Source organism: Astatotilapia calliptera, chromosome 23 (assembly GCF_964374335.1).
Source record: "Astatotilapia calliptera chromosome 23, fAstCal68.1, whole genome shotgun sequence".
NCBI classification, from domain to species: Eukaryota; Metazoa; Chordata; class Actinopteri; order Cichliformes; family Cichlidae; genus Astatotilapia; species Astatotilapia calliptera.
The window spans coordinates 49,267,639-49,293,516 of record NC_137443.1 but is presented as its reverse complement, the minus strand read 5'-3'; the positions used below and the strand labels follow the sequence as shown (position 1 = coordinate 49,293,516).

At 42.4% G+C, this 25,878-nt stretch overlaps 1 protein-coding gene across 2 annotated transcripts; it reads left to right on the top strand.

Moving 5' to 3' along the window:
- The first annotated feature begins 617 nt into the window (after positions 1–617).
- LOC113015871 (histone-arginine methyltransferase CARM1-like) lies at positions 618–14,832 on the top strand. 2 transcript variants are annotated; one of them, XM_080297353.1, is made up of 14 exons: positions 618–731; positions 2,331–2,457; positions 3,264–3,392; positions 3,480–3,634; positions 3,706–3,810; positions 4,093–4,203; positions 5,641–5,818; positions 6,340–6,430; positions 8,789–8,870; positions 11,896–11,981; positions 12,477–12,566; positions 12,797–12,934; positions 13,327–13,416; positions 13,523–14,832. In XM_080297353.1, exons 1-14 carry the CDS (start codon positions 669–671, stop codon positions 13,560–13,562), a joined length of 1,485 nt encoding a protein of 494 aa, XP_080153479.1. In that variant the 5' UTR covers positions 618–668; the 3' UTR covers positions 13,563–14,832. The 2 variants fall into 2 exon arrangements, with proteins under 2 accessions (XP_080153479.1, XP_080153478.1); XM_080297352.1 differs by having other exon boundaries at positions 13,520–14,832.
- The last annotated feature ends 11,046 nt before the right edge of the window (positions 14,833–25,878 follow it).

Sequence of the window (25,878 nt, the reverse complement as noted above, 5' to 3'; positions counted from 1 at the left end):
TTTGATTAATTTAAAAATGTAAGAAGACTATTTTCACTATTGTCAAGTCACCATAAATCATATTTGTTTGTTTTATAAAGATGCAACAGTAATGATTCATGTCAACAGAATTTTAAAGAGCAGAGCACAAATACACTTTCAGTGCGCGTTTGTCCAAATCTTAAACGTATCAAGTATCGATCCAAATACAAGAACAAACAGCAAATAATCCACTTCTGAACCTGTCGATAATGTAAAGTTCCACTGACCTAATGTTAACACCAGTGTGAGAAAACAATTCTTCTCTTTGAAACACTGTTTGTGCTCCAGCTCAGCTGCAGGGTGTAGCTGTACTGAGACTGAAACGCTGATCTAACACCTCGACGTTACAATACACGATTGATACTGGAATACTGAATGCAGTATTCCAGTATTCCAGTAAGTTACTTCTGGAATACTAAATGCAGACTTTCGTTTTTTCTTTGGGAGCTATACCACAATGTACAACTGAGCCAGCGAGGCTACTGCTCCGATGTTATGTTAGTTGGTTAGTTCTGGATTTCTACGTAATTTATTTTCCCTGCTGGACTCCCTGCATTCATCCCTCCTCCCTCTTTCTTCCATTCCTTCTGTGCCTCCTCCTCCCTTTTTCTCTCTTTCCAAAGAGCAGCTTCCTTTTACACTGAAAAATGGAGACGAGAAGTGATCATTCACTGGCTTTCTCTGTCAGGGTCTTCACTCTGCAGGAAAAGGTGAGAGCTGAAGCATGCGTGGATACACATAAAGAGGTGATATTGGAGGTGACAGAGGTGCACTCTTTCACCTCCAATAAAGTGTTTTGCATGCACTGGCATTGGCTACTGTAGCTGTAATTCTGCATGAATGCTGTTGCTGTGGAAGTGAAAGCAAACAGGCTGCTGCTGTTGAGAACGTAGGATCAGCTGTGTATAATTCTAAAAAACATGCCTTTTTATTTATTATTGAGCTGTTAAGAAGAACAATTACACAAGAACTGAAATGAAAATCAGTGAAAGTTTTGGTTCAAATCCTCATCAGTATGTACAAAGGAGGTCTGGAGAGTCGTCGAAGTATTTGTGTCTAGAGTCATCTGTAAAAGTCAGCAGAGGCTTTGTCACCTTTTTGCAGTTAGGCTGAAGAAGAAGAAACTGTTCATTGTTAAAGCAAGGTTAAACTAACAGATGCACATAAGTCTTACATCCTGTTGACTTGAACATTTACAGTATAGGGCCTGAAAATTCCAGTAGTGTTAATTTGTCATATTAATGTCGCTTTATAACAGTAAGGTTGACAGAGTATTTTTCCCGGTGTCAGGTAAATCATTCCTACAGTTTAAATGAGCCTGGCAGCCTGTGTTACTGTGGAGAAGCAGGGGTTGGTGCAATATGGGCTGTAAGGCCGGGTTAGGAGAGGCGTGTTCACATGTTAGTGCCATGATCGACGCCATTCTGATAGCTATCAATAAAGGCTGATTAAATGGCCTGTATTTATATAGCGCTTTACTAGTCCCTAAGGACCCCAAAGCGCTTTACATATCCAGTCATCCACCCATTCACACACACATTCACACACTGGTGATGGCAGCTACATTGTAGCCACAGCCACCCTGGGGCGCACTGACAGAGGCGAGGCTGCTGGACACTGGCGCCACCGGGCCCTCTGACCACCACCAGTAGGCAACGAGTGAAGTGTCTTGCCCAAGGACACAACGACCGAGACTGTCGGGGCTCGAACCGGCAACCTTCCGATTACAAGGCGAACTCCCAACTCTTGAGCCACGATCGCCCAATTAGTGCATAGCACAGCAGCTATCTGGAATTTTGGTCAAGTTAAACCCAAAACTGTTCAAAGGATGGCTGGAGGGCAAAGGACTGCAGTACGTTTTGGGCGTGTCCCTGTAGCTCTGGCATCACATGAACATTTGACTGAAGCCTGGGTTCTGGCTGGACCACTCACTGACGAGTCTTCCCTGTTTTTGCAGCAAAAACAAACATTCCCACAGTATGATGCCGCACCACCATGCTTCACTGTAGGGATTGCATTGGCCAAGTCAGTAGCATCAGAACGACCAGCTCAGCCTTCAATTTGAAAGTGGAAATTCCCACCATGACATTTCCCATCACTGAAATTGCTGTGTTGAGAATTTATCCAGTGAACAAAAGCAAAAACTTTATATAGTTTTGTCCGTGCAAGATAGGTATTGTTTTTTCTCTGCAGTTAGCAAATTCTGCTCCATAACTAATAATGCAGTTATACATAATGCAGTTCGCTTGTAGGCAAACTTAAGATTTGGAAGACAGAGCTGAACACTTTGCTGTGGTTGGCTTCTGAAGGAGGAGCAGGTTCAAGGAGAGGTGAGCAGAGGCCAGCATATGAATGTGTGCGGACAGAGAAACGACCAAGAACTCACTCTTCATCTCACCACAGGACAGGAAGCTCAGCAGGTAACTGTGCAGGATGGTAAGTACGCAAGGAAAAGCAAAACACATACACAACTATACAAACACACTATGTTTGCTTAGACCAGTGGTTAGCGGCAGTAATAACAGAAAGCCAGTTAGTAATTGAAAGTATGTATATATGTATTTATAGTGAATATCATCTGGCAATAGAAGGTGGTTAGTTCTGACCTAACTTTACTGCTCTTGTATGGAAGTTTGTGTCCCAGTGGGTCACACGTTGGCTGTAACACTTTGCATGTGAGTGGGTAGCATTAGCAGTTTATGTTTTTTGTTTAAGTAAAGTTTTCATGGAAATACGTCGCTCTGTCTTGTATTTAGTTTTCCTCAGTGATGTTTCTGAGGTCTTTATGGGTTTTGGGGTCTTTCAAGCTCACGTAGGTGGCCCAGCCAGTGTTGATCATACTCCGGCTTTCATCTAATGAATCATTCTTCCTAATCCCGAGTCACCTAGAAGCCCTTACAGCAGCCTTCATGGTGAACAAGTGAAAAGGCAAGCCAAGCACAGACCTTGTACAGTGAATGGCCAGCAAAACCTTGCGCCACACATTAGTCAGTTGACTTCCATCCTCCCCTCTGGTACTGATTCACGAGGTCGCCCCTGCTTCTGTACAGTCCCAGAGGGGAGGTGTCATGATCTGAAGAAGCTGAATACTGCACCATGTCTGGTGTCAATGCAGTTGCTATGACGTGTTCTTTAAATGACTCACAGCTGCTGATCTCGGTGACGTTTGGCACTTAAAAACTCTGTGGATACAAATCTTACTGTTTTTAAGTGTCCTCTTTATGTGTGGAACGTGTTTACAGCCAACGAAGCATTGGTTTTCCAGTTCACTGTTTCCGAGGAGATGGACTGCTGCCAGGTCGGAGGTCAGTCCTTCTTAGTCACCAACAACAACAACTTCAGTCTTCTGCTGCAATTCAAAACTCCAGCTGGTTTGTAGAGTATATTCTATAATAATTCCTACCATGAGAAGTTCTGATTTGTAGACTGCTGAAAGAAACTTGTCTTTGACTCTTTAGATATGCAGAACTTCCAGAGATTACTGAAGACCGAGGAAAATGAAGAGAAGGGGAAAGGTTGGATTGAAGTACATCAGGGAGGCAATAAGGATGCAGAGAGAGGACCAACAATGTTTAACAGAAGGATTGAAAATAACCCTGCACAGTGCTACCAGGTAAGTGAACCAAGAAATCGAACCTTAAATTTGACACTCGAACATGGTTTAATGCTTCTGCGTGTTTGCAGTTCCACAGCTGTCTGACCCAGCAGCAGAGCCTGCTTCAGGACTACTTGAGGAACGCCACCTATCAGAAAGCCATTTTAGTCAATGAGGCTGACTTCAGAGACAAGGTGCACTTCTATGAATGGATAGTGTTATAGCACGTTCCTTAATTATGTCTATAAGGTCTGTACAGTTTACCTATTTCACTGCTGTGAAACGTGTTTTCCCATTTCCTGGTTTCTTATTGTTTTCCATATAAAAGCTTGTGCTCTTGCTGAAAAGCTGTCTACAGTTTTTGCTTTGTGACACTTTCAGTTCTTTTCCTTTTCACTTTTGGTCTGAGGTTTTCACTTTGTCTTTATTCTATGGGAAGTTTGACTTGGCGTCTGCATGCTTTCTTGTCTCTGTAGGTGGTTCTGGATGTGGGCTGTGGTTCTGGTATTCTGTCTTTTTTTGCAGTGCAGGCAGGGGCTGCCAGAGTGTATGCTGTTGAGTCCAGCCCTATGGCCAAGTATACACAGGTCAGCGTGGTTCATTCTTTTACCGTTTATATTGTTTTCCTTAACTGTGCAGGTTTAACTCTTTGTTTATATTTGAAAACCTTTCTTGCAATAATGAAGCCATTGTTTAGCATTCTCTAACTAACCTACAAGCATAATTTGAAGTTTTGGTGTGTAAGAGCTAAAGACATGAAGGGCCTGGATTACAGTCTACATGCATTTTGGCTTTGATAAAGTCTTAAGTGAGACCAGAGTCATGCGTGCAAGCACATAGGGCACATACATGAGATGCAGAGCGTGGCATTCTCAGGAGTTAATGGATTGCTTCAACATGTGGCCAAGAGTTTAGTAGGATAGGGGCTGCAGAAAGCTGAAGCACACAGTACAGACTTACACCAGTGCTGGAAATGATACATTCGTAACTGAAACAATACTACTGTCATGCAAAAGTGCTTTTTAAACACAGACAGGAACAGCTATTTGTAAAAACTCTTTGGGTTAAATAAGTAATGCAAACTTTAACAACAGGAGACTTTCTGTGTGTGCATTCTTCCTTTGTGTCTGCATGGATTTGCTCCAAATATTCTGCCATCCTACCACAGTTAGAAGACATTCGTGTTAGGTGGACTGGTAATTACATATTGGCATGTACAGTGGTTTGCAAAAGTATTCGGCCCCTTGAACTTTCCCACATTTTGTCACATTACAGCCACAAACATGAATCAGTTTTATTGTAATTCCAGGTGAAAGACCAACACAAAGTGGTGCACACGTGAGAAGTGGAACGAACATCAGACATGACTCCAAACATGTTTTACAAATAAATAACTGCAAAGTGGGGTGTGTGTAATTATTCAGCCCCCTGAGTCAACACTTTGTAGAACCAGCTTTTGCTGCAGTTCCAGCTGCCAGTCTTTTAGGGTCTGTCTCTACCAGCTTTGCACATCTACAGACTGAAATCTTTGCCCATTCTTCTTTGAAACAGCTCCAGCTCAGTCAGATTAGATGGGCAGCGTTTGTGAACAGCAGTTTTCAGATCTTGCCACACAAGCAACTGTAGCTTGTAGGCTAAAGTACTTTAGTACTGCAGGCTTTAGACTACAAAAGTCCATTCCTGAGTCAAATGAGTTTAATAAACCCTAGCTAAAGTCCTGTTAAAAACTTGAGAAAACTATTTCTCATAAACATGAAAGTTTATTTGGAGACAAACTTCTCTAAAAAGTGGGGTTCACAATGGCTAAAATGATTACTTATTATGAAACAGATTGATAATGACTGGGATACAAACATAAGACAAAATAGGAACGTCTGCTAACATGTTTCCAGAGTGTTGCACAGTACAGTATAGTATGTGGTACAGTGTCCTGGTGCTATGGAGTGAAGTTAATATTCTTTAATAGTCGTGCAGTCTTACAGTGAGTTGTTTAACGCAGGAGATATTTTCTGTCTCCTGTTCAGATCCTGGTGGAGGATAACCGTCTCTCTGAGCACATCAGGGTCTTTGAGGGGGAGATGGAGCAGGTCAATCTTCCTGACATGGTGGATGTCATCATCTCTGAGCCCATGGGTTATATGTTAGTTAACGAAAGGCTCATGGAGAACTTCTTGTTTGCCAGGAGATGGCTCAAACCCAATGGTAGGAATCCAGATATTGAGGTTAAACTATGTTTTAATGTAACGAGGCATCATTTGTATAAGCCACTATGGATGTGATTAAAAACACTGAGAAAAAGAACACCTTTAATTGAGTTCCAACTGCAGGAATTCTCTTTGTTCTGAGTAAGAAGGTACTTTGTTCCAAGTGGCACCTCAAAAAGTACTGAGCAGGGCTGGACTGATTAGTTCAGCTCTTCAGCTCGGTGCATTTTCTTTACGTGAGAGGAATAACAAATGAAAACTGCTGCTGTCACTCTATTGGTGGAAGTAATAAACAGCAATGCAGTGAAATCTTGATTTCCTCTGCTGACGAGGTTTGGTTCGATTTTATGGTGACAGCAGCTCATTGGCTGAAGCAGTTTTATGAAACTGCACCTTGAGCCTGCCCCCACATTCTGCAGTGGAACAGGAGCGACTATATCTTCCTCTGTTAGCGTTTTTGTCTTTCACTTATTCATTTTCTCTGCCTTTCTATTATTATCCACTTCTCTCAATTTCCAGGTGTGATGTTTCCCTCCTATGGAGACATTCACGTGGCTCCTTTCAGTGATGACCAGCTGTACTTTGAGCACTACGCACGGGCCAATTTCTGGTCTGTCACTCACGCACAGATGCACAGACATAACTCTATTCCCGGGGACACGAACACACTGGCTCCTTTTTATATCTCGCACGTTTGACAGTCAGGCTGTGAAACATTTAGTCCAGTCCTGACTCATACAAACCAAAATGGATTTGGGTTTTTTTGTATCAGTCGAAGTCCATAAAGAAAGCAGGAAAAAGTCAGAAGCTGAAGAGGTACGGGACATATAGTAGGGTGCAAACGAGGGAAAAACATGTCAAACTGAGGGCTTAAATATGCACAGGAGGTGATTAGAGAGAAGCAACTCAGCTGGGAAAACAATGCACTGGTGAACTGAACCGGACCAACGAGACAGAAGGGGAAGTAAAACCAAATGCAAGGCACACAAAAAAAATCTAAATAACACATAGAAAGTAATATTGCTGTACCCTCTGAGTGAGTGAAATCGGTTTTAGTAGCAAGGAAGGAAATGATCTTTTTGCACAGAGACACAGTGTGGTTAATCAGATGGTGCAAAAAGCTCCATTTGGTCAACCTCACAAATAGGACGAGTGGATTTGTACAAATTGAAATGGCTGGTGATGCACAGATGCAAGGTTATCAACGGTTCCACCCTCGTGCAATAAAGGACGTATGTTCTATCACAAGACGGCTAATCATCTACATAAGGCGTGAGGGTGTAGTATCCATGGCAGTTTATCTTGAAACAACAACTGTAATCTGCATATTAGCACAAATTCCCAAATAGAATCGTTTTCTCAAAATAGTATTTAAACCTTATTCTCTGAAACACAACTGGACCCTAGTCTTGACCTTCTGATTTTTAAGCTAAGGCAGGAATATTTCTGATCACCTGGACCCATCATTTCATGTTAACACAGGGAGAAATATACTTTGAAGAAACACAACAAAAAAGGAACAGAAAGAACTTTTATGATGAGACAGCATGCCTTTCTTGTTTTTATAACATTTGTCATTCATTTGTTTGATGTGACGTTGGACAAAGTGGAAAACGGCATGCATACTAGACCAGAGGTCATACAGGGGACTCTGAGCACCTGACTCATGTGGATACAGCCCTAATTACTGGGCTCTCAGGCCTGATCACCGCTCGTATGTGCCAGCATGCTTTGGCCAGTTCACAGAACATGTTTTTAAGACTTCTGACTTCGTTTAAAATACAGCTCTGGTGATGATCGCTTCCATGCCTTTGACGTGTTCAGCCTGCAAACAATACCACCTCTGTTTTGGAGTTTGCATGTGCATGCATGCATGCCACCATGTGTGTGTATGTGAGTGCTGCTATGCTCTCTTCCCCTCACTGCTTTACCACTATGTGCAGGTCAGGCTCCGTCAGTACTGAGGAATGAATGTAAACTGTAAACGTTTTCCATCAGTTTCTACTTCCCTCACTTTTCAGCAGTAGAAGAAAGACATTTGACAATTTTAATCTTTGTAATCACATTTACAATAACATTAATTATTCTCTGAAGTTCTGCATGATTTCCTGTTTTTTGGGGGGTGGGGGTTGTGTATTTCTCATACACATTTCTGATCCAACAAACTTAAATATTAGACAAAGTTAACACAAGTGAACACAAAATGAAGGCGTTTATTATTAAGGGGAAAAAAAATCAAAACCTTCATGGCCCTGGGGGTCTGGTCTGGGGAGGTTTTGCTGCCGCGAGACCTGGAAGACTGGCCGTGGTAAACGGAACCATGAATGTCTACCAGAACATCCTGAAGGAGAATGTCCGACCATCTGCTCGTCACCCTGAGCTCTACAGCAGGATAACGATCCAAACACATCAGCAAGTCCACCTCTGACTAGACCCCTCCAAAGTCTTCATTTTGTTTTTCTTCATCCATCCAAAATCCTGACCTGAATCCGACTGACATGCTGTGGCACGACCTTAAAAATACCCTGCAGCGTGGCTGAATTACATCAATTCTGCAAAGATGAGTGGGTCTAAATTCCACTCTAAAACACTCATTGCCAGTTATGACAAACATCTGACTACTGTTGTTGGTGCTAAGCGTGGCCCAACCACTCGTTAGGTTTAGGGGGGGTAATTACTTTTGTAGGTTGTAGATGCAGATTGTTTTACACCTTCATTCACAAACTGCATGTTGTGTTTACTTTTGTTATGTTTTATCTAAATGGGAAAAAAGGAAGAGGGCAAACATTTTTTCACACCACAGTATATATAAGCTATTGTTAAATATTTTGCTCAGACTAATTAAGTTGCAATCTGAGCGCATTTAGAAACTGAGGGGTAAAATTACAGGTACGGTGTTAACCACCAGTTGTACCAATCGGTCGACTGCAAATAACTTGATCTCTGCTCTTTACATGTTTCCCTTCAGGCAGCAGAGGAGCTTCTATGGCGTGAACCTGAGTGCTCTTCACAATGCTGCGGTGGAAGAGTTATTCAGGCAGCCTATAGTGGTATGGTGCACTGTATGATACAAAACATACACGTAGATGAATAGAAAATGTGTAATGAACATTAAACTCAGCACAAAAACTAAGGATATTTGTGATCTTAGATGGTGCCACATTTGTAAGGAAAATGTATTAGTGGGTTGCACCCATGAAAAACGTGCCAAATCTGCGCTACCATTTCCAGTCAGCTTGTTGTATGATTGACTCTTGTTTTGAGCTTCTGGTAGAGCTGATGATCAGGTGGCTGACTGGTGCCTGATTATCAGGACCTGTTAGCATGGACCCCGTTTCAACAGTCAATAGATATCTTCTCCAAGCATGACACATTTGGCTGATCTGGCAACTACAATTTGGTCTTCTGCAAAATCAAGTAGCAGCATTGTTTCAAGTGAGGCCTAGTACCATCTCTAAATTGAAGGTGAAGTTTCATATAATGGGAGGTGTCAGAGACAGTCCATGAGCACTGAGTCCAGATTCTGCCTATGGCGGTTGGATCATGGCATCAAAGTACTTTTCGATTCGAGTACTAACCAGGCCTGATCGTATTTAGCATTTGAGTTTGGACAAGATCAATCATGCTCAGGGTTGTATGGTCATCAATGCCAAATTCTGTGTTAAACTGACTCCACTTTTAGCAATGAAAATTGTTCTCACAGATGGGTCATTGGCTTGAACCCAGAGACCATCATGAGTTTTACTGAACAGTCTAAACCAGGCAGGGAATAATGTGGTCAGCATGACCGGGAACATGTGATTAGTTTTTTCAATTGACTGCAGAACAGTTCCCAGTTGTTTTGATTGTCTTCCTCATCATGTTATGATAAAAACAAAAGATAAAGCTGTTTTATTGAGGGCTCATTGGATGGTTTTGATCAAAATGATGTACATAATATTGTCAGAATTGTGGAGTCCAGCACAATTGCAGGCACGGTCTCTGCACACAGATGAAAAATCTAACCTGAATTGAAATTAAAATAAATACTTTAACAATTCAGTTCTGCAGTGTTAGTCAGTGACTGGCTGCTCCCGTATGGGATCAGAACGATGCCACCTTATCCCACAGTCCAGCCAATGATGTGATTCACATTCGTATATATGCAGCTAATCAACGTCGCTGACAGGCTCTGACAGCGTCATTATGTGCGACACCGGTGTTTTAGCAAAGCGGCTGATGTGGAGTGAAGCCACGTTAATGACAACGTGTACAACCATTGGAGATGTGAGCAGGACAGACGAACAACTGATGGGAAAGTGTGGACTTTATACCAGTTTTTAAATTGTGTTGATCGGCCACGTAAAACCAGAGTTATGATAAAATATCTGCAATGTTTGTTTTTCTTCCTGAATACTGTCGTTGTTTATATTTACTGCAGCAAGAAACGGTAAAAACGGCGTTTTATAAGGAAAACGCTCGAAAGCCTGTGAGCAAAAACAAAACTCCCAGCCTTTCCTATTGGTGGAAAAATGTACCATGTGGACCAATCAAAAAACGATATGGCAACATGGCCTTTAGTTGTTTAGGGAGGGGGAAGTTTTAGGAGTGACGGCGTGTTTTGAGATGTGAGAGATTTGCGACGTTTAGCACAAATCTTGTGTAGTTAGTGTGTAGTTAGTGTGTAGTTAGTGTGTAGTTAGTGTGTAGTTAGTGTGTAGTGTAGTCAATAGTGTAGTCAATAGTGTTGTTGTGTGTGTCAGAACAATGAGGCGCCTGCTGAGTGTTACAGGTGTTACAGCAGTGACACATCTGCTGCTGTCAGGCCTGCAGGTATCAGGCTGTTGTTCTCCTTCATCTCATAGTGGACACAAATTATTTTTGGAGCGACACAAATAATTTGTGTGGCATCAGATTAGATGCAGAACAGCTGATTGTTCTGTAAATAGTTTGAAATGTTTGTTTAAAAACACCTTGGCTGCATTTTTAGGTAAACAGCTGCAAAACTTTGTTGTTTGCAAAACTCAGTTACTTTTTTGAAGAAGTAACTATATAGTTAATTACCCAACATTGGTCATTATTTACTGTATTTGCAGACAGAGTTACAGACTCTCTCCCAGACCACAGACTCATCATACAGTCAGAGTTTTATTTAAAAAAGAAAGTTGTGTTTTCAAAATTGGAGTTCAAGTTATTTTTACTTCCAACAGTGTTAACATGCTACAGGTCATGAACAAGATTCTTTTAAATTTTCATTGTAAGTGGGATAAAGCAGTTAATTAGAAGTCGTCTAACATAAATGCTGTAATTTGATTACTTTAATAAACATGTGACTTGGATGGATCGGATGCTGGCGTGACTACAGTGCACACGTCTGCTGTTGCTCACAGCGGTCCAAGAGACGCTCAGGGAGTTTGTGTGTTCGTTCAGACACGTGAAACATTAGAGGCAACATTGCATGAGGGGAAGGTAAACTGGCGGTCTGACAAAGGGAGCTGAAGGCAAGGTACACAAAACAAACACAAAATAAAGCAGGAGGAGTGAAAACTGAAGAGGGAAAACACATATTCATAAACTTAATACAAGAGAACTGTCACCAGAAGGAAGGACACAAAACAAGGAATAAAGCTAAGGAAACTAGGAACTGAGAACTAAATACACTAAGGACTTCCTGAAGTTATTATAAACATTACACAAAGCAGCAACCACAATAAGCTTTTCTATTTAAAACAAAAACATCAAAGTGATGCAAAATGCTGCGTGAACTCACCCAGGACCATGAATAATATGTTCCTCAACACAACTGAGCACTCTCTGTGCATGACATCAAAACAGGAAAACAAGGAAATGTCTTTTGGACGAATGCGTCCACAGAGCCAGAAGTTCAAGTTCCAGCCTAAAGGGACAGAGAATCAGTGCAAAGGAGCCCTGGAGCCGCTGTGGACGAACACTTACTGTGACATTTTTTAATGTGTGCTCTTTTAATTTGTCATCACTCTGTGTGATAATTGGCATTGTTGCTTTCGCAGTTTCTTTTTCCTCCTAAATTTTATACTCTTATCAAAAGCTTGTAATAAATTTAAACGTTTGTTCCAGGACACATTTGATGTTCATATCCTGATGGCCAGGTCTGTCAAGCACTGCATCAATTTCATGGAAGCTAAAGAAGAGGATTTACTCAGGTTATACACTGAATCATATTTGTTGCCTGATCAGAAACATTGTATCTACACCTCATCTATGCAGTGATTATGTCACATTATTGATGATTTAAGATGTGACTGGAATGTACTTATAGGCAGAAAACAGATGAGTGGTTATATAAATAAACGAGTCACACCTGAGTAAAAACACAGCGTACATCAGTTAACTCTAAGAATTCCTGTTGGTTTTGTTATAGTGTGCTATAAATGATAGCTTTGCCATTTCATTTTTTTAATGTTCAAAGTTGAATTATTGACTTACTTTATGATTTAATACTTTATTATACTTTACATATGTTACTACTTAATGTTTTACTTTTTCTGGTTGGAAAGTAAGGTGATGCTAGATAGTCCAAACAGTTTGAGAAAAACACAAGTTAATGACATATTAACGAACACTGGATGCCAAAACCTTTGTGTGCAAAGGTTTTTAACTATTTGATGAAAATTGAAAAACAAAATCTGTGTTTACAGAATAGAGATTCCCTTTGTGTTTACTCTGCTCCAGTCTGGTCTGATCCATGGACTTGCCTTCTGGTTTGATGTGGCCTACCTGGGATCCAAGTAAGTAATCCAATGCTTTCTTTCTAAGATTTAATGAAGGATTTTCAATGCAGACCAAATGGAGGGATGCATGGAACGAAAATATGTTATAGCAACAGAAAAACTTTGATTATTCAAGCACACAGAAAATTTTGATCTGACAAACAAAATATTAAGCCATGTCCCCCTCAATAGGTATATTCACCTGAAGCCGTTCAGTATGGAGGTGATCTCTCTCACTCTCTTTGTAGGGCCACAGTATGGTTCTCCACTGCTCCCACAGAGCCTCTGACCCGCTGGTTCCAGGTCAGATGTCTACTTCAGACGCCGCTCTTTGCCAAGCTTGGACAGACTTTGTCTGGGACAGTCCAACTGGCTGCTAACAACAGGTACAGCTGTGCTGTCCATAGGACTGCATTATCAATAGGGCAAAGAGGGAAAAGCAAAGGAGCTTTAATACCCTGCTTTAGTTCCACAGGTGCTTAAAGTGCTCGAGTTGCCAGTTGGACACGTTTTCACAAGAAAAGAGAGAAACTCACAGAAAAATACATAATCAGCTAATTCAGACTGTCTCGTTACTTACAAATATGAATGATACAATATTTGCCAGTTAATTATCTGTCAGTTGCCTTCCTAATCACTTTTTATGTACCTTTGTGGGCAAATAAAGGCACTTATCGCAGACAGGTCAGTGGGGTTGGGGATCAATAAAGGTTCAACAACAAGTTTTTCCCAGGTTACAGATTTCAACTTGTACCAACCCTTATCTTTCTCACTCCAGACAAAGCTATGACATCCACATCACAGCTACAGTGGACCAATCAGGCTTCAGATCTGGGAACATCCTGGATCTCAAGAATCCTTTCTTCAGGTCACTTCTCTCTACTCTTTAATGCATACATGCTGAATTATTTTGCTATAAAATTTGCCCATGAAATCTTGATTTGTTTCTTTTTGTTTGCTTTCAACTTCAGAAGTTACCCAAGTGGAAATCTTCAAAGTTCATTTTGTCAGTAGACCAAATTTAAACATGAGTACAATTTGTACAGTTCATGTAAGTTCTATGTCCATAAATATCCATCCATCCATCATCTTCTGTTTATCTGGGCATGGGTCACGTGGACAGCATTCTAAGCAGAGACTCCAAGACCTCCCACTTCCCAGCCACCTCCTTCAGCTTATCCAGGGGAACACCAAGCTTTCCCAGGCCAGCTGAGAGATGTAATCTCCCCCAGCATGTCCTGGGTCTTCTTGGGGCCTCCTTCTGCTGGGACATGCCCAGCATGTCCCTTTCAAAAGACTGAACTCCTCACACTCTCTCTAAGGGAGAGGCCAGCTACCCTTTGGAAAAAAATAATTTCTGGCACTTGTTTCTGCGTTCTTGTTTTTCTTTCAGTCACCATCCAGAGCTTGTGACCATAGGTGTGGATAGGGATGTAGATCGACCAGCAAAGCGACAGCTTAGCCTTCTACACTATGACAAACTGGTATAGCCCCAATCGCTCTGTCAGTCTCTTGTTTCCCTCTCCCCTCACTCATGAACAAGACCCTAAGATATTTAACCCTTTGGGGTCCACGGATGCGCCAGCGCATCCAAATCACATGACCAATTTAAGATGACAGAGCAATAAGTTGCAGCCACCCTGAGTCTCCATTTCAACTTGTGTTGGAAATGTGGACTTCAAACTATATACCAGTTTTTAAATTGTGTTGATAGACCAGGTAAAACCAGAGTTATGATAAAAATAAATGTTTTTTCCTGAATACTATCGTAATGTTTACTGCAGGAAGAAGAGCATAAGAGCAAAGGAAAGAGCGAGATAGCAAGTTTTGAAATGTGAGAGGTTTGTGACGTTTAGTGTGTTTGGAGTGTGAAGTTAGTCTGTTGTCTTGTGTAGTTAGTATTTAGTGTAGTTGTCTGTTTTGTTTTGTGTGTCAAAATACCTCCTGCTTCCAGGCCTGCAGGTATCAGGCTGGTTATGTGCTCCTCTGTCTTATGGTGGACAGAAATGATTTTTTTGGAGTGGCACAAATAATTTGTGCAGCATCTTATTTGATACAAAACACCTGATTGTTCTGTAAATTGTTTTAAATGGTTACAAAAAAAAAATAATGCCTGATGTCTTGGTTGCATTTTTAGGAAAATAGTTGCATATAACTTTGTTGTCTGCAAAACTTGTGCATAGGTTTTTAAAATGTACAATTTCTATTTTCATTTTTAACAAAAAATAATTCATTAAACATGTTTGTGGTTTTTACAATAAAATATATACATTTTTTACACTGATTTTATGTTTTATGTCTGATTTTAGATCAACTGTGTTAATAAAATTTGTCAAAATTGAAAAAATTGCTGTAAATTCAGACATGTGAGGTTGTGTTGATACCAAACAAGGCAAGATAAATAGTTTTTAAAGGTGAAATATAGAGGTAAAATCAAAGTAAAATGGCCTGTATTTATATAGCGCTTTACTAGTCCCTAAGGACCCCAAAGCGCTTTACATATCCAGTCATCCACCCATTCACACACTGGTGATGGCAGCTACATTGTAGCCACAGCCACCCTGGGGCGCACTGACAGAGGCGAGGCTGCCGGACACTGGCGCCACCGGGCCCTCTGACCACCACCAGTAGGCAACAGGTGAAGTGTCTTGCCCAAGGACACAACGACCGAGACTGTCCGAGCCGGGGCTCGAACCGGCAACCTTCCGATTACAAGGCGAACTCCTAACTCTTGAGCCACGATCGCCCCGTAGTTAAAACAGCCAAGTATACCCTGGACCTCAGATGGTTAAACTCCTCTACTTGGGGCAGCAAGTCATTCCTGGCCTGAAGTGAGCACTATATACTCTTTTCTGGCTGAAGACCATGACCACCCCAGATCTCTATGTGATGTTGCAGAGACATGTCAACCAAGACAGCCCTACAACATCCAAAGGTTTTGGGGAACTCAGGGGGAACCTTGTCAAACCTAGGGGCCCAGCTACCAAGGAGCTGTTTAACTACCTCAGTGATCACGTCCCCAGTGATGGGCGGGTCTTCCCCTTGTCACTAGACTCTGCTTCCTCTACAGAAGGCGTGTCTGTGAGATTGAGGAGGTCCTTGAAATATTCCTTCCACTGCCCAACTATATCCCCAGTTGAAGTCAGCACCACCCCACCTCTACTGCACAACCATGTAAGGGCAGCACTGCTTTCCCCACCTGCGCCATGTTGCACTTGTACATCAGCTACCTCTGAAATCCCACAAGCTAACCAAGCCCAACAGAACTCCATCTTCAGCTCTCTTTAGCTCTGGTGTCCATCATCTGGTTTTGGGGATTACAACCATGACAGGCACCAACCACCTTGCTGTCAAAGCTCCTTGCAGCTGCTTCAGCGATGGAGGTGTAGAACATGGTCCATTTGTCCCCAACTTCCCCCAGAATGCTGTCAACGTTTTGCCAGAGGAAAGAGTTGAAGATCTTGCAGACTGGCACCTCTTCCAGGTGTTACCAGAGCACCCTCACTATATATTTAGGCATACCAGCTTTGTCTAGCTTCCTTCTCTGAAACCTGATGCAACTGACCACCTGGCAATCAGTTGAAAGCTCAGATCCTCACTTCACCCAAATGTACAGAACATGTGGGCACAAATCCAATGATATGATTACAAAGATCAGACATCGACCTGCGACCTAGGGCATCTTGGTGTCTCATGCCCTTATGGACACCCCTGTGTTCGAACATGGTCCTTGTTATTCACAAAAGTAAGAAAACCACTCGGGTTCAGATCAGGCAGATCTGCTCCACCATCTTCACTGTTGCTGTCCATGTTTAGTGTTGAAGTCTCCCAGTAGGATGTTTCTTCAGGCTGTGCCCAGCCAGGACCCATGGGCTAACCTGACCACCAGACCCTCTCCCTTGAGCTCCATCCCAAGGCCTGGCTCCAGGGTAGGGCCCTGGTAACGCTTTGCAAGGCAGGATACACTGGTCCCTTGATTTTATTCTTTCCTTAGGGGTCAACTGAACTGCTCTTTGTCTGGCCCCTCACCCAGGATCAATTTGCCTTGGGAGACCCTTTCTGTTTATAAATAAATAAGATATTTTTTGTCTGTGTATGAAATTACATTTATTTAAAACAAAAGCACTTCTCCTGAGATGGAGATCCAGTGCAGGTAAGCTCTGCATGCTGTGGTAGAAAGTAAGTTGATCTTCAAAATCTCCATGTATAAACTACCTTATATGCCTATATGTTGTCAATACAAACAAAGACAAACAGCTTTAAATAGCTTTATATAGGACTTTTATCACGTTGACCCTAGATCTTTCAACTCCAGAGAAGAGGTCAAATGTGACATGATATTTTAAATCTTTATACAGTACTTTCTATATGTTGTTAATACACACCACACTTACTGCATAAGAATTATAGTTTTCAAGCTGATGTATGAGGTTTTTTTCCTGAACAATAAAGCATTAAGTTGACTGTCACTTGGTGTTCGCTCTCTCTGCGGTAGAGTATCACTTCCTGTTCCTGCTCAAACACAGTGGTGTTTCTGAGTAGCTTATCTGCTTAGCAATTTAATTAAAAACTTTTAGATAACTTCTTTTTTCATAGTATAATCTTCACGTGCGTCATCCGAAGCACACTTTCTGTGTACTCACTACCTAACTTATAGCCAAAGTATTCACTCTCTGTCTCTGTACTGTTTCGCTAGCTTAGCTTAGCTCGTAGCCGACTCGTTAGCACCATGGCTACTTCACCTGTCCCTCCTGCACTTTCCTGCTGATTGTGTCAGATGTTTAGTTACTCCTCGGCCTCCTTTAGCAGTAATGATATCTGTAACAAATGTAGCATATTTGCAGCTCTGGAGGCCAGGATTGTTGAACTGGAGACTCGGCTTCGCACCCTTCATTCACCCGTAGCTAGCCAGGCCCCTGTAGCTGGTGCAGCCTAAGGTAGCGTAGGTCCCGCTAGCTGTTCCCCGGCAGACCCCGAGCAGCTGGGGAAAGAGGGCGGCTGGGTGATGGTGAGGAGGAAGCATAGTCCTAAACAGAAGCCCCAGGTACACCACCAACCCGTTCATGTGTCTAACCGTTTTTCCCCACTCAGCGACACACCCACCGGGGACATGTGAAGCTAGAGACACCGGCAACCATAGTCAATTGTCTTCCAAGGGCCAGAGCAGGCGACATTGAGGGAAATTTAAAACTGCTGGCTAAGGGTAAATGTATGTAAATAAGGGTAAAATTCACGTCGGCAGTAATGACACCCGGTTACGCCAATCGGAGGTCACTATAATCAATATTGAATCGGTGTGCAACTTTGCCAAAACAATGTGGGACTCTGTAGTTTTCTCTGGTCCCCTCCCCAATCAGACCAGGAGTGACATGTTTAGCCGCATGTTCTCCTTAAATTGCTGGCTGTCTGAGTGGTGTCCCAGAAACGATGTGGGCTTCATAGATAATTGGCAAACCTTCTGGAGGAAACCTGGTCTTGTTAGGAGAGATGGCATCCATCCCACTTTGGATGGAGCAGCTCTCATTTCTAGAAATATGGACAAATTTATTAAACCCCCCAAAATATGACTATCCAGAGTTGGGACCAGGAAGCAGAGTTGCAGTCCTACACGCCTCTCTGCAGCTTCTCTCCTCCTGCTACCCCCCCAAAAACCCATCTCCATAGAGACTGTGTCAGCTCCCAAACAGACAAAAAACAAACTAAAAACCAGCAACAAACAACTTAAACATAAACAATTACAAAGAAAGAACAATACAGTATCCACATCTGAACCAAAGAGTAACACAGTGAAATGTGGATTATTAAATATTAGGTCTCTCTCCTCCAAGTCTCTGTTAGTACATGACTTAATAATTGATCAACAAATCGATTTACTCTGCCTTACAGAAACCTGGTTGCAGCAGGATGATTATGTTAGTTTAAATGAATCAACACCCCCGAGTCATTCTAACTACCAGAAACCTCGAAGCACAGGCCGAGGGGGAGGTGTGGCAGCAATTTTTCACACCAGCCTATTAATTAATGAAAGACCCAGACAGACTTTTAATTCATTTGAAAGCCTGATGCTTAGCCTCGTCCACCCCAGCTGTAAAATTCAGAAACCAGTCTTACTTGTTATCATCTATCGTCCACCTGGGCCTTACACAGAGTTTCTGTCTGATTTCTCAGACTTTATATCTAATTTAGTTCTGAGCTCAGATAAAATAATTATTGTGGGTGATTTTAACATCCATGTAGATGCTAAAAATGACAGCCTCAACATGGCATTTAATCTGTTATTAGACTCAATTGGCTTCTCTCAAAATGTAAAAGAACCCACCCACCACTTTAATCACACTCTAGATCTTGTTTTAACATATGGCATAGAAACTGAACATTTAACAGTGTTTCCTGAAAACCCTCTCCTGTCTGATCATTTCCTGATAACATTTACATTTACAATAATTGATTACACAGCGGTGGAGAGTAGACTTTATCAAAGTAGGTGTCTTTCTGAAAGCGCTGTAACTAAGTTTAAGAATATAATCCACCCACTGTTATCATCTTCAATGCCCTGTACCAACATAGAGCAGAGCAGCTACCTGAACGCTACCCCAACAGAGGTCGATTATCTTGTTAATAATTTCACCTCCTCACTACGTACGACTCTGGATACGGTAGCTCCTTGAAAACTAAGGTCTCTAATCAGAAGTACCTGACTCCGTGGTATAATTCTCAAACACGTACCCTAAAGCAGATGACTCGTAATCTGGAGAGGAAATGGCGTGTCACAAATTTAGAGGATCATCATTTAGCCTGGAGAAATAGTTTGCTGCTTTATAAGAAAGCCCTCCACAAAGCCAGAACATCTTACTATTCATCACTGATTGACGCCAGGACCGCCTCCTACAACGCGGGTCTCGCCACTGGCGATATGAGCGCCTACAAAGCGGCCTCATACGGCGTGCGGCGCGCGGTGAGAGATGCCAAACGCCGGTACCGGGAACGTGTGGAGTCCCGCTTCCACCAGGGCGACACACAGAGTATGTGGCACGGACTACGCACCATTACGGACTACAAAGCCAGGGACACTGCGCCGATCAACGCCGACTCTGCATTCACCAACGAGCTGAATCGGTTCTACCCCCATTTCGAGGTTAGCCAGGCGGCTAATGCTATCTACCGCCTGACTACCGAGGACAGTGACGTCATCAGCGAGAGACCGGTGACCAGCATCGCGGAGCATGACGTCCGAGCGGCACTGAGGAGAGTGAACACAAGGAAAGCGGCGGGGCCAGACGGCATCACCGGCCGTCTGCTGCGCTGCTGTGCTGACCAGCTAGCAGGTGTGTTCACTTACATCTTCAACGAGTCCCTGGCGAAGTCTGTGGTCCCCACATGCTTCAAAAGATCCACCATCATCCCTGTGCCCAAGAACAGCAAACCCTCATCCCTGAACGATTACCGGCCAGTTGCACTGACCTCAGTAGTAATGAAGGTGTTTGAGAGGCTGCTGAAGAACATCATCTCCTCCTCCATCCCAGACACCACAGATCCGCTGCAGTTCGCCTACAGATCCAACAGATCCACCGAGGATGCCATCGCCCACGTCCTACACACCACTCTCAGCCACGTGGACAAGAAACAGGGTAACTATGTGCGAATGCTGTTTGTTGATTACAGTTCAGCGTTTAACACAATAGTGCCCTGCAGACTGTTCACAAAGCTGAGGGATCTGGGACTTAACAGCCGTCTGTGTGCATGGGTGTTGGACTTCCTCACTGGCAGAACTCAGGTGGTGAGGGTGGGCAGGTGCTTCTCCAACAGCATCACCACCAACACAGGAGCTCCTCAGGGATGTGTCCTCTCGCCACTGCTCTACTCCCTCTACACTTCAGACTGTGTGGCCACCCACGGCTCCAACACCATTGTGAAGTTTGCTGACGACACAGTGGTGTTGGGTGCCATCTCCAACAATGATGAGGCGGCCTACATGGATGAAGTGAAGAATCTGGCATCGTGGTGCCAGGACAACCACCTCCAGCTGAACGTCAGCAAGACCAAGGAGCTGGTGGTGGACTTCAGAAGGGGTCAGCACAGAGACTACAAGCCCATTATCATCAATGGAGCTCCAGTGGACAGGGTGCAGTCCTTCAAGTATCTTGGTGTCCACATCTCCTCAGACCTGGCATGGGCTGCCCACATTCAGGTCCAGACCAAAAAGGCTAGGCAGCGCCTGTATCACCTACGACAACTGAGGAAGTTCAGGGTCTCTCCAGAGATCCTCAGGATTTTCTATACAGGCGCTGTGGAGAGCATCCTCACACAGAACATGACATCGTGGTTTGGGAACAGCTGTGTGAAGGACCAAAAAGCTCTCCAGAGAATGATCTGTACAGCAGAACGCTGCTGCAGGATTGCTCTCCCCCCGCTTCAGGACACCTACACCAGGAGATGCCGGACTAGAGCAGATACTGAAGGACCCGTCCCATCCTGGCAACAAACTGTTCCAACTTCTGCAATCTGGTAGAAGGTTCCGCATCTTCCGGGCAAGGACAGAGAGACTCAAGAGGAGCTTCTATCCCCAAGCCATCCGGGCCCTAAACACACACACCCGCCCTCTCACATCATCTATAATTGACTGAGACAGGACTCTTCCAGACACTCTAAACCAAGGCACAATGTACATTTCAATTCCTTTAATTTTAAATATGTTTATATTGTCTATCCTGTAAAATAGTCAGATGTCTATTCATATTAATGTACAGAATTCACCTGCTTGCTGCTACTACTGCACATTCACCCAGTGTATATACTATATGTAGATATATATAATGTTCTTCCTTTACACCCCCCCCCCCCCCCCCCCCCCAATTTTTGCACATGTCAAGGAGCGTGTCAGGCTACATTTCACTGTGTGTTATACTTGTATAACTATGCATGTGACAAATAAAGAACCTTGAACCTTGAACCTTGATTGAAGAAAATAAGAACAACCCCAGGTTTCTCTTCAGCTCTGTAGCCAGGCTGACAAAAAGTCAGAGCTCTTTTGAGCCAACCATCCCTTTAACGTTAACTAGTAATGACTTCATGAACTTCTTCACAAATAACATTTTAATCATTAGAGAAAAAATTACCAGTAATCATCCCACAGATGTAATATTATCTACAGCTACTCTTAGTACCATTGATGTTAAGTTACACTCTTTTTCTCCAATTGATCTTTCTGAGTTAACTTCAATAATTACTTCCTCCAAACCATCAACGTGTCTTTTAGACCCCATTCCTACAAAACTGCTCAAAGAAGTCCTGCCATTAAATAATGCTTCGATCTTAAATATGATCAACCTATCTCTAATAATCGGCTATAATAATGACAACATATTAAACGAACAATATTTGTCTCATATATATAATACAGCTATACATACACTGTCAAAGATACTTGTCTTTGAGTGAAGATTTAAGGTGATAGGAAATATAAATAACTTTAAATAAATAGCTTGAATCTTTGACACAGAGTTCAAGCTCACTGCTGTAATATCTCATAATAATCTGACAATAAATATAATATTGGCCACATTGTATTTACATTACCAAAGTGAGATGATTTTAGTCTCATGAACAACATCAGCTAATTGTTATTTACTAACAAACCTTAAAATGACTGTTCAGTACAGAAATGAAGCCCAACAATCATCTTTTACTAGGGGTGCAACGATACACAAAATTCACGGTTCGGTTCGATACTTTGGTGTAACGGTTCGATATTTTTTCGATACAAAAAAAAATGTTTGTGCCTTTTTAATTTGTCATTTATTAAAATTATAAATATATATTTTAACTCAAAAGTACAGTTTTTAAATTTAATGTTGCTGAAACAACAAAGTAATAAAATAATAAATCTATCTGATTGAGGAATCACTCATCTTTGGAAAAGAGTTTATTACAGAGAAATGCCTCTTTCCAAAATAAAAGCTATACTATACACTTCTTCTGGGCTATATAGGGCTTTGGAGTTGACGTCACGCCGCAATGCATTATGGGAGCGCAGCGCCATTTTCGGGGTCTACGAATCAAAACAAACACACTGTGTTGGAACGACGACTACAAGAAAGATGCTTAAAAGCAGCTCAAAAGAGAATGAACTGTATAGAGACCGATTGCGTCCAGAGGCGAAGCAGCGGTACTTGCAGAAAATAGCATGCATTGGAAATGTGGACCCATATGAAATACGGCCGTGGAGTAGAAACCCTGAAGACCAACCGCTACTGACGTAGCCTGACATATTTTCGTACCTTGTCTGTGGAGTCAGCGCGTACAAGTCGTCATTCAAACAAAGGTAAGTCAGCTCGAGTACTGCGAGTAAAATGCGTTTGATTTCCCTGCAAACATTCACATTAGTGCAGCATAAATTCATTCATGAGGGGAAATTACAGTGAGAACATATGGAGGCTGTTAGAGGGATAACATAGTGAGTTCAGTGCATTGATGAGACACTGTCCTGAAGGATTTAGTTATTCTTTATGGTTAAAGAAATTGCAATGATTTATTCATATTTATTATAAATAATCCTAATTATACATCTTGCTTCCATGTTTGTATCCTGTGTCACTAAAAATACATTTTATTTTAGTTTCATATATTGATTAATGACCTGCAGAATCTCATTATCATATTAAGTGATTCATAATTGTCACTTTATGCTTTCTCCATCTTGAAAGTGATCACATCCTTGCATTACATACTTTAGGTTCATTTTCTGCAGGCAGGTTTCTGACAGAGAACAGGCAGATTTAGAATATAACATGCAGCGCTCTATACAGGGAGTGCAGAATTATTAGGCAAATGAGTATTTTGTCCACATCATCCTCTTCATGCATGTTGTCTTACTCCAAGCTGTATAGGCTCGAAAGCCTACTACCAATTAAGCATATTAGGTGATGTGCATCTCTGTAATGAGAAGGGGTGTGGTCTAATGGCATCAACACCCTATATCAGGTGTGCATTATTATTAGGCAACGTCCTTTCCTTTGGCAAAATGGGTCAAAAGAAGGACTTGACAGGCTCAGAAAAGTCAAAAATAGTGAGATATCTTGCAGAGGGATGCAGCAGTCTCAAAATTGCAAAGCTTCTGAAGCGTGATCATCGAACAATCAAGCGTTTCATTCAAAATAGTCAACAGGGTCGCAAGAAGCGTGTGGAAAAACCAAGGTGCAAAATAACTGCCCATGAACTGAGAAAAGTCAAGCGTGCAGCTGCCAAGATGCCACTTGCCACCAGTTTGGCCATATTTCAGAGCTGCAACATCACTGGAGTGCCCAAAAGCACAAGGTGTGCAATACTCAGAGACATGGCCAAGGTAAGAAAGGCTGAAAGACGACCACCACTGAACAAGACACACAAGCTGAAACGTCAAGACTGGGCCAAGAAATATCTCAAGACTGGTTTTTCTAAGGTTTTATGGACTGATGAAATGAGAGTGAGTCTTGATGGGCCAGATGGATGGGCCCGTGGCTGGATTGGTAAAGGGCAGAGAGCTCCAGTCCCACTCAGACGCCAGCAAGGTGGAGGTACTGGTACTGGTTTGGGCTGGTATCATCAAAGATGAGCTTGTGGGGCCTTTTCGGGTTGAGGATGGAGTCAAGCTCAACTCCCAGTCCTACTGCCAGTTTCTGGAAGACACCTTCTTCAAGGAGTGGTACAGGAAGAAGTCTGCATCCTTCAAGAAAAACATGATTTTCATGCAGGACAATGCTCCATCACACGCGTCCAAGTACTCCACAGCGTGGCTGGCAAGAAAGGGTATAAAAGAAGAAAAACTAATGACATGGCCTCCTTGTTCACCTGATCTGAACCCCATTGAGAACCTGTGGTCCATCATCAAATGTGAGATTTACAAGGAGGGAAAACAGTACACCTCTCTGAACAGTGTCTGGGAGGCTGTGGTTGCTGCTGCACGCAATGTTGATGGTGAACAGATCAAAACACTGACAGAATCCATGGATGGCAGGCTTTTGAGTGTCCTTGCAAAGAAAGGTGGCTATATTGGTCGCTGATTTGTTTTTGTTTTGTTTTTGAATGTCAGAAATGTATATTTGTGAATGTGGAGATGTTATATTGGTTTCACTGGTAAAAATAAATAATTGAAATGGGTATATATTTGTTTTTTGTTAAGTTGCCTAATAATTATGCACAGTAATAGTCACCTGCACACACAGATATCCCCCTAAAATAGCTAAAACTAAAAACAAACTAAAAACTACTTCCAAAAACATTCAGCTTTGATATTAATGAGTTTTTTGGGTTCATTGAGAACATGGTTGTTGTTCAATAATATCATTATTCCTCAAAAATACAACTTGCCTAATAATTCTGCACTCCCTGTAGATGGATACATAAAAAAATGAAAAATGACATGTATGTGCTAACTTTCTAAACACTTTGTTACATTTATGATAAAGTAGATTAAACACATTTATGTCGGCCTTGGCTCATAGTTCTTGTCTTTAAATGAACTTTGTGTGTGTTTCAGGTCCTGCACTCTCAAAGACTGAATGAACCAGCATTGCAGCCATGGGTCACTGTGAGCATCACAGGAAAGGTTGAAGCCGCCCGCTGCACCTGTATGGCCGGAGTCGCGGAGACCTGCAGCCATGTCGCTGCTCTTCATTTTAATGTAGAAGCAACAGTGCTGATCCATGGCACAAGGACTGTTACAGATGAACCTGCATACTGGGTTTTGCTGGGTAATATGACCAAGATACAGCGAGAGGTTGGCCATAAGATAGACTTCTCCTCTTCAGCTGCCCAAAAAAAGGCTCTTGATCAAAACATAAACAGACCATCTGTAGTGACAGGTAAAAGGAGCCACCCTCAAAACAGAAAAATCCCACCTGCTACTGTGGAGGAGTTGTCACTGCTATTGGATACTTTGCTGGAACGAGCTAACTGCGCTAACGCTCTAGTTCACACCAATGTAATTGAGCATTGCGTGGCACATCCAACATACTGTTTTACTTTAGTCCATGACGCGCTTACCTTCAGGGTCATACATCACATGAAGACCAAAATAGTTCCAAAGGCCAGATCTGAATGAGGGTGGGGGAGGTTCAGTTTGCCATGTTGCAAGGAGACCTTAGCTTCTGTCTCGCTAGCTTGCCCTGTGCTCAGATCCACTGAGCGCTCAACACAGACAGCATCGTCAGAAGGAAAGTTGATAAAATAAATTACAAATCGCGTTTGAATTTGCGCTTGTTTTTTTGCTTTCACTTTGCAATCGCGCGAACTGTGTATAGAGAGCGACAGCACTGATCTGTGAGTGATGATAATTTGCGCACCAATTCCTCTG

Excerpts from the sequence above, each read along its gene's own strand:
- LOC113015871 (XM_080297352.1), top strand. The coding sequence starts at position 669 with ATGGAGACGAGAAGTGATCATTCACTGGCTTTCTCTGTCAGGGTCTTC. Across the intron at positions 3,393-3,479 it reads GCAATTCAAAACTCCAGCTG|ATATGCAGAACTTCCAGAGA; the intron begins GTTTGTAGAGTA and ends TTGACTCTTTAG. Across the intron at positions 12,935-13,326 it reads CAACTGGCTGCTAACAACAG|ACAAAGCTATGACATCCACA; the intron begins GTACAGCTGTGC and ends TTCTCACTCCAG.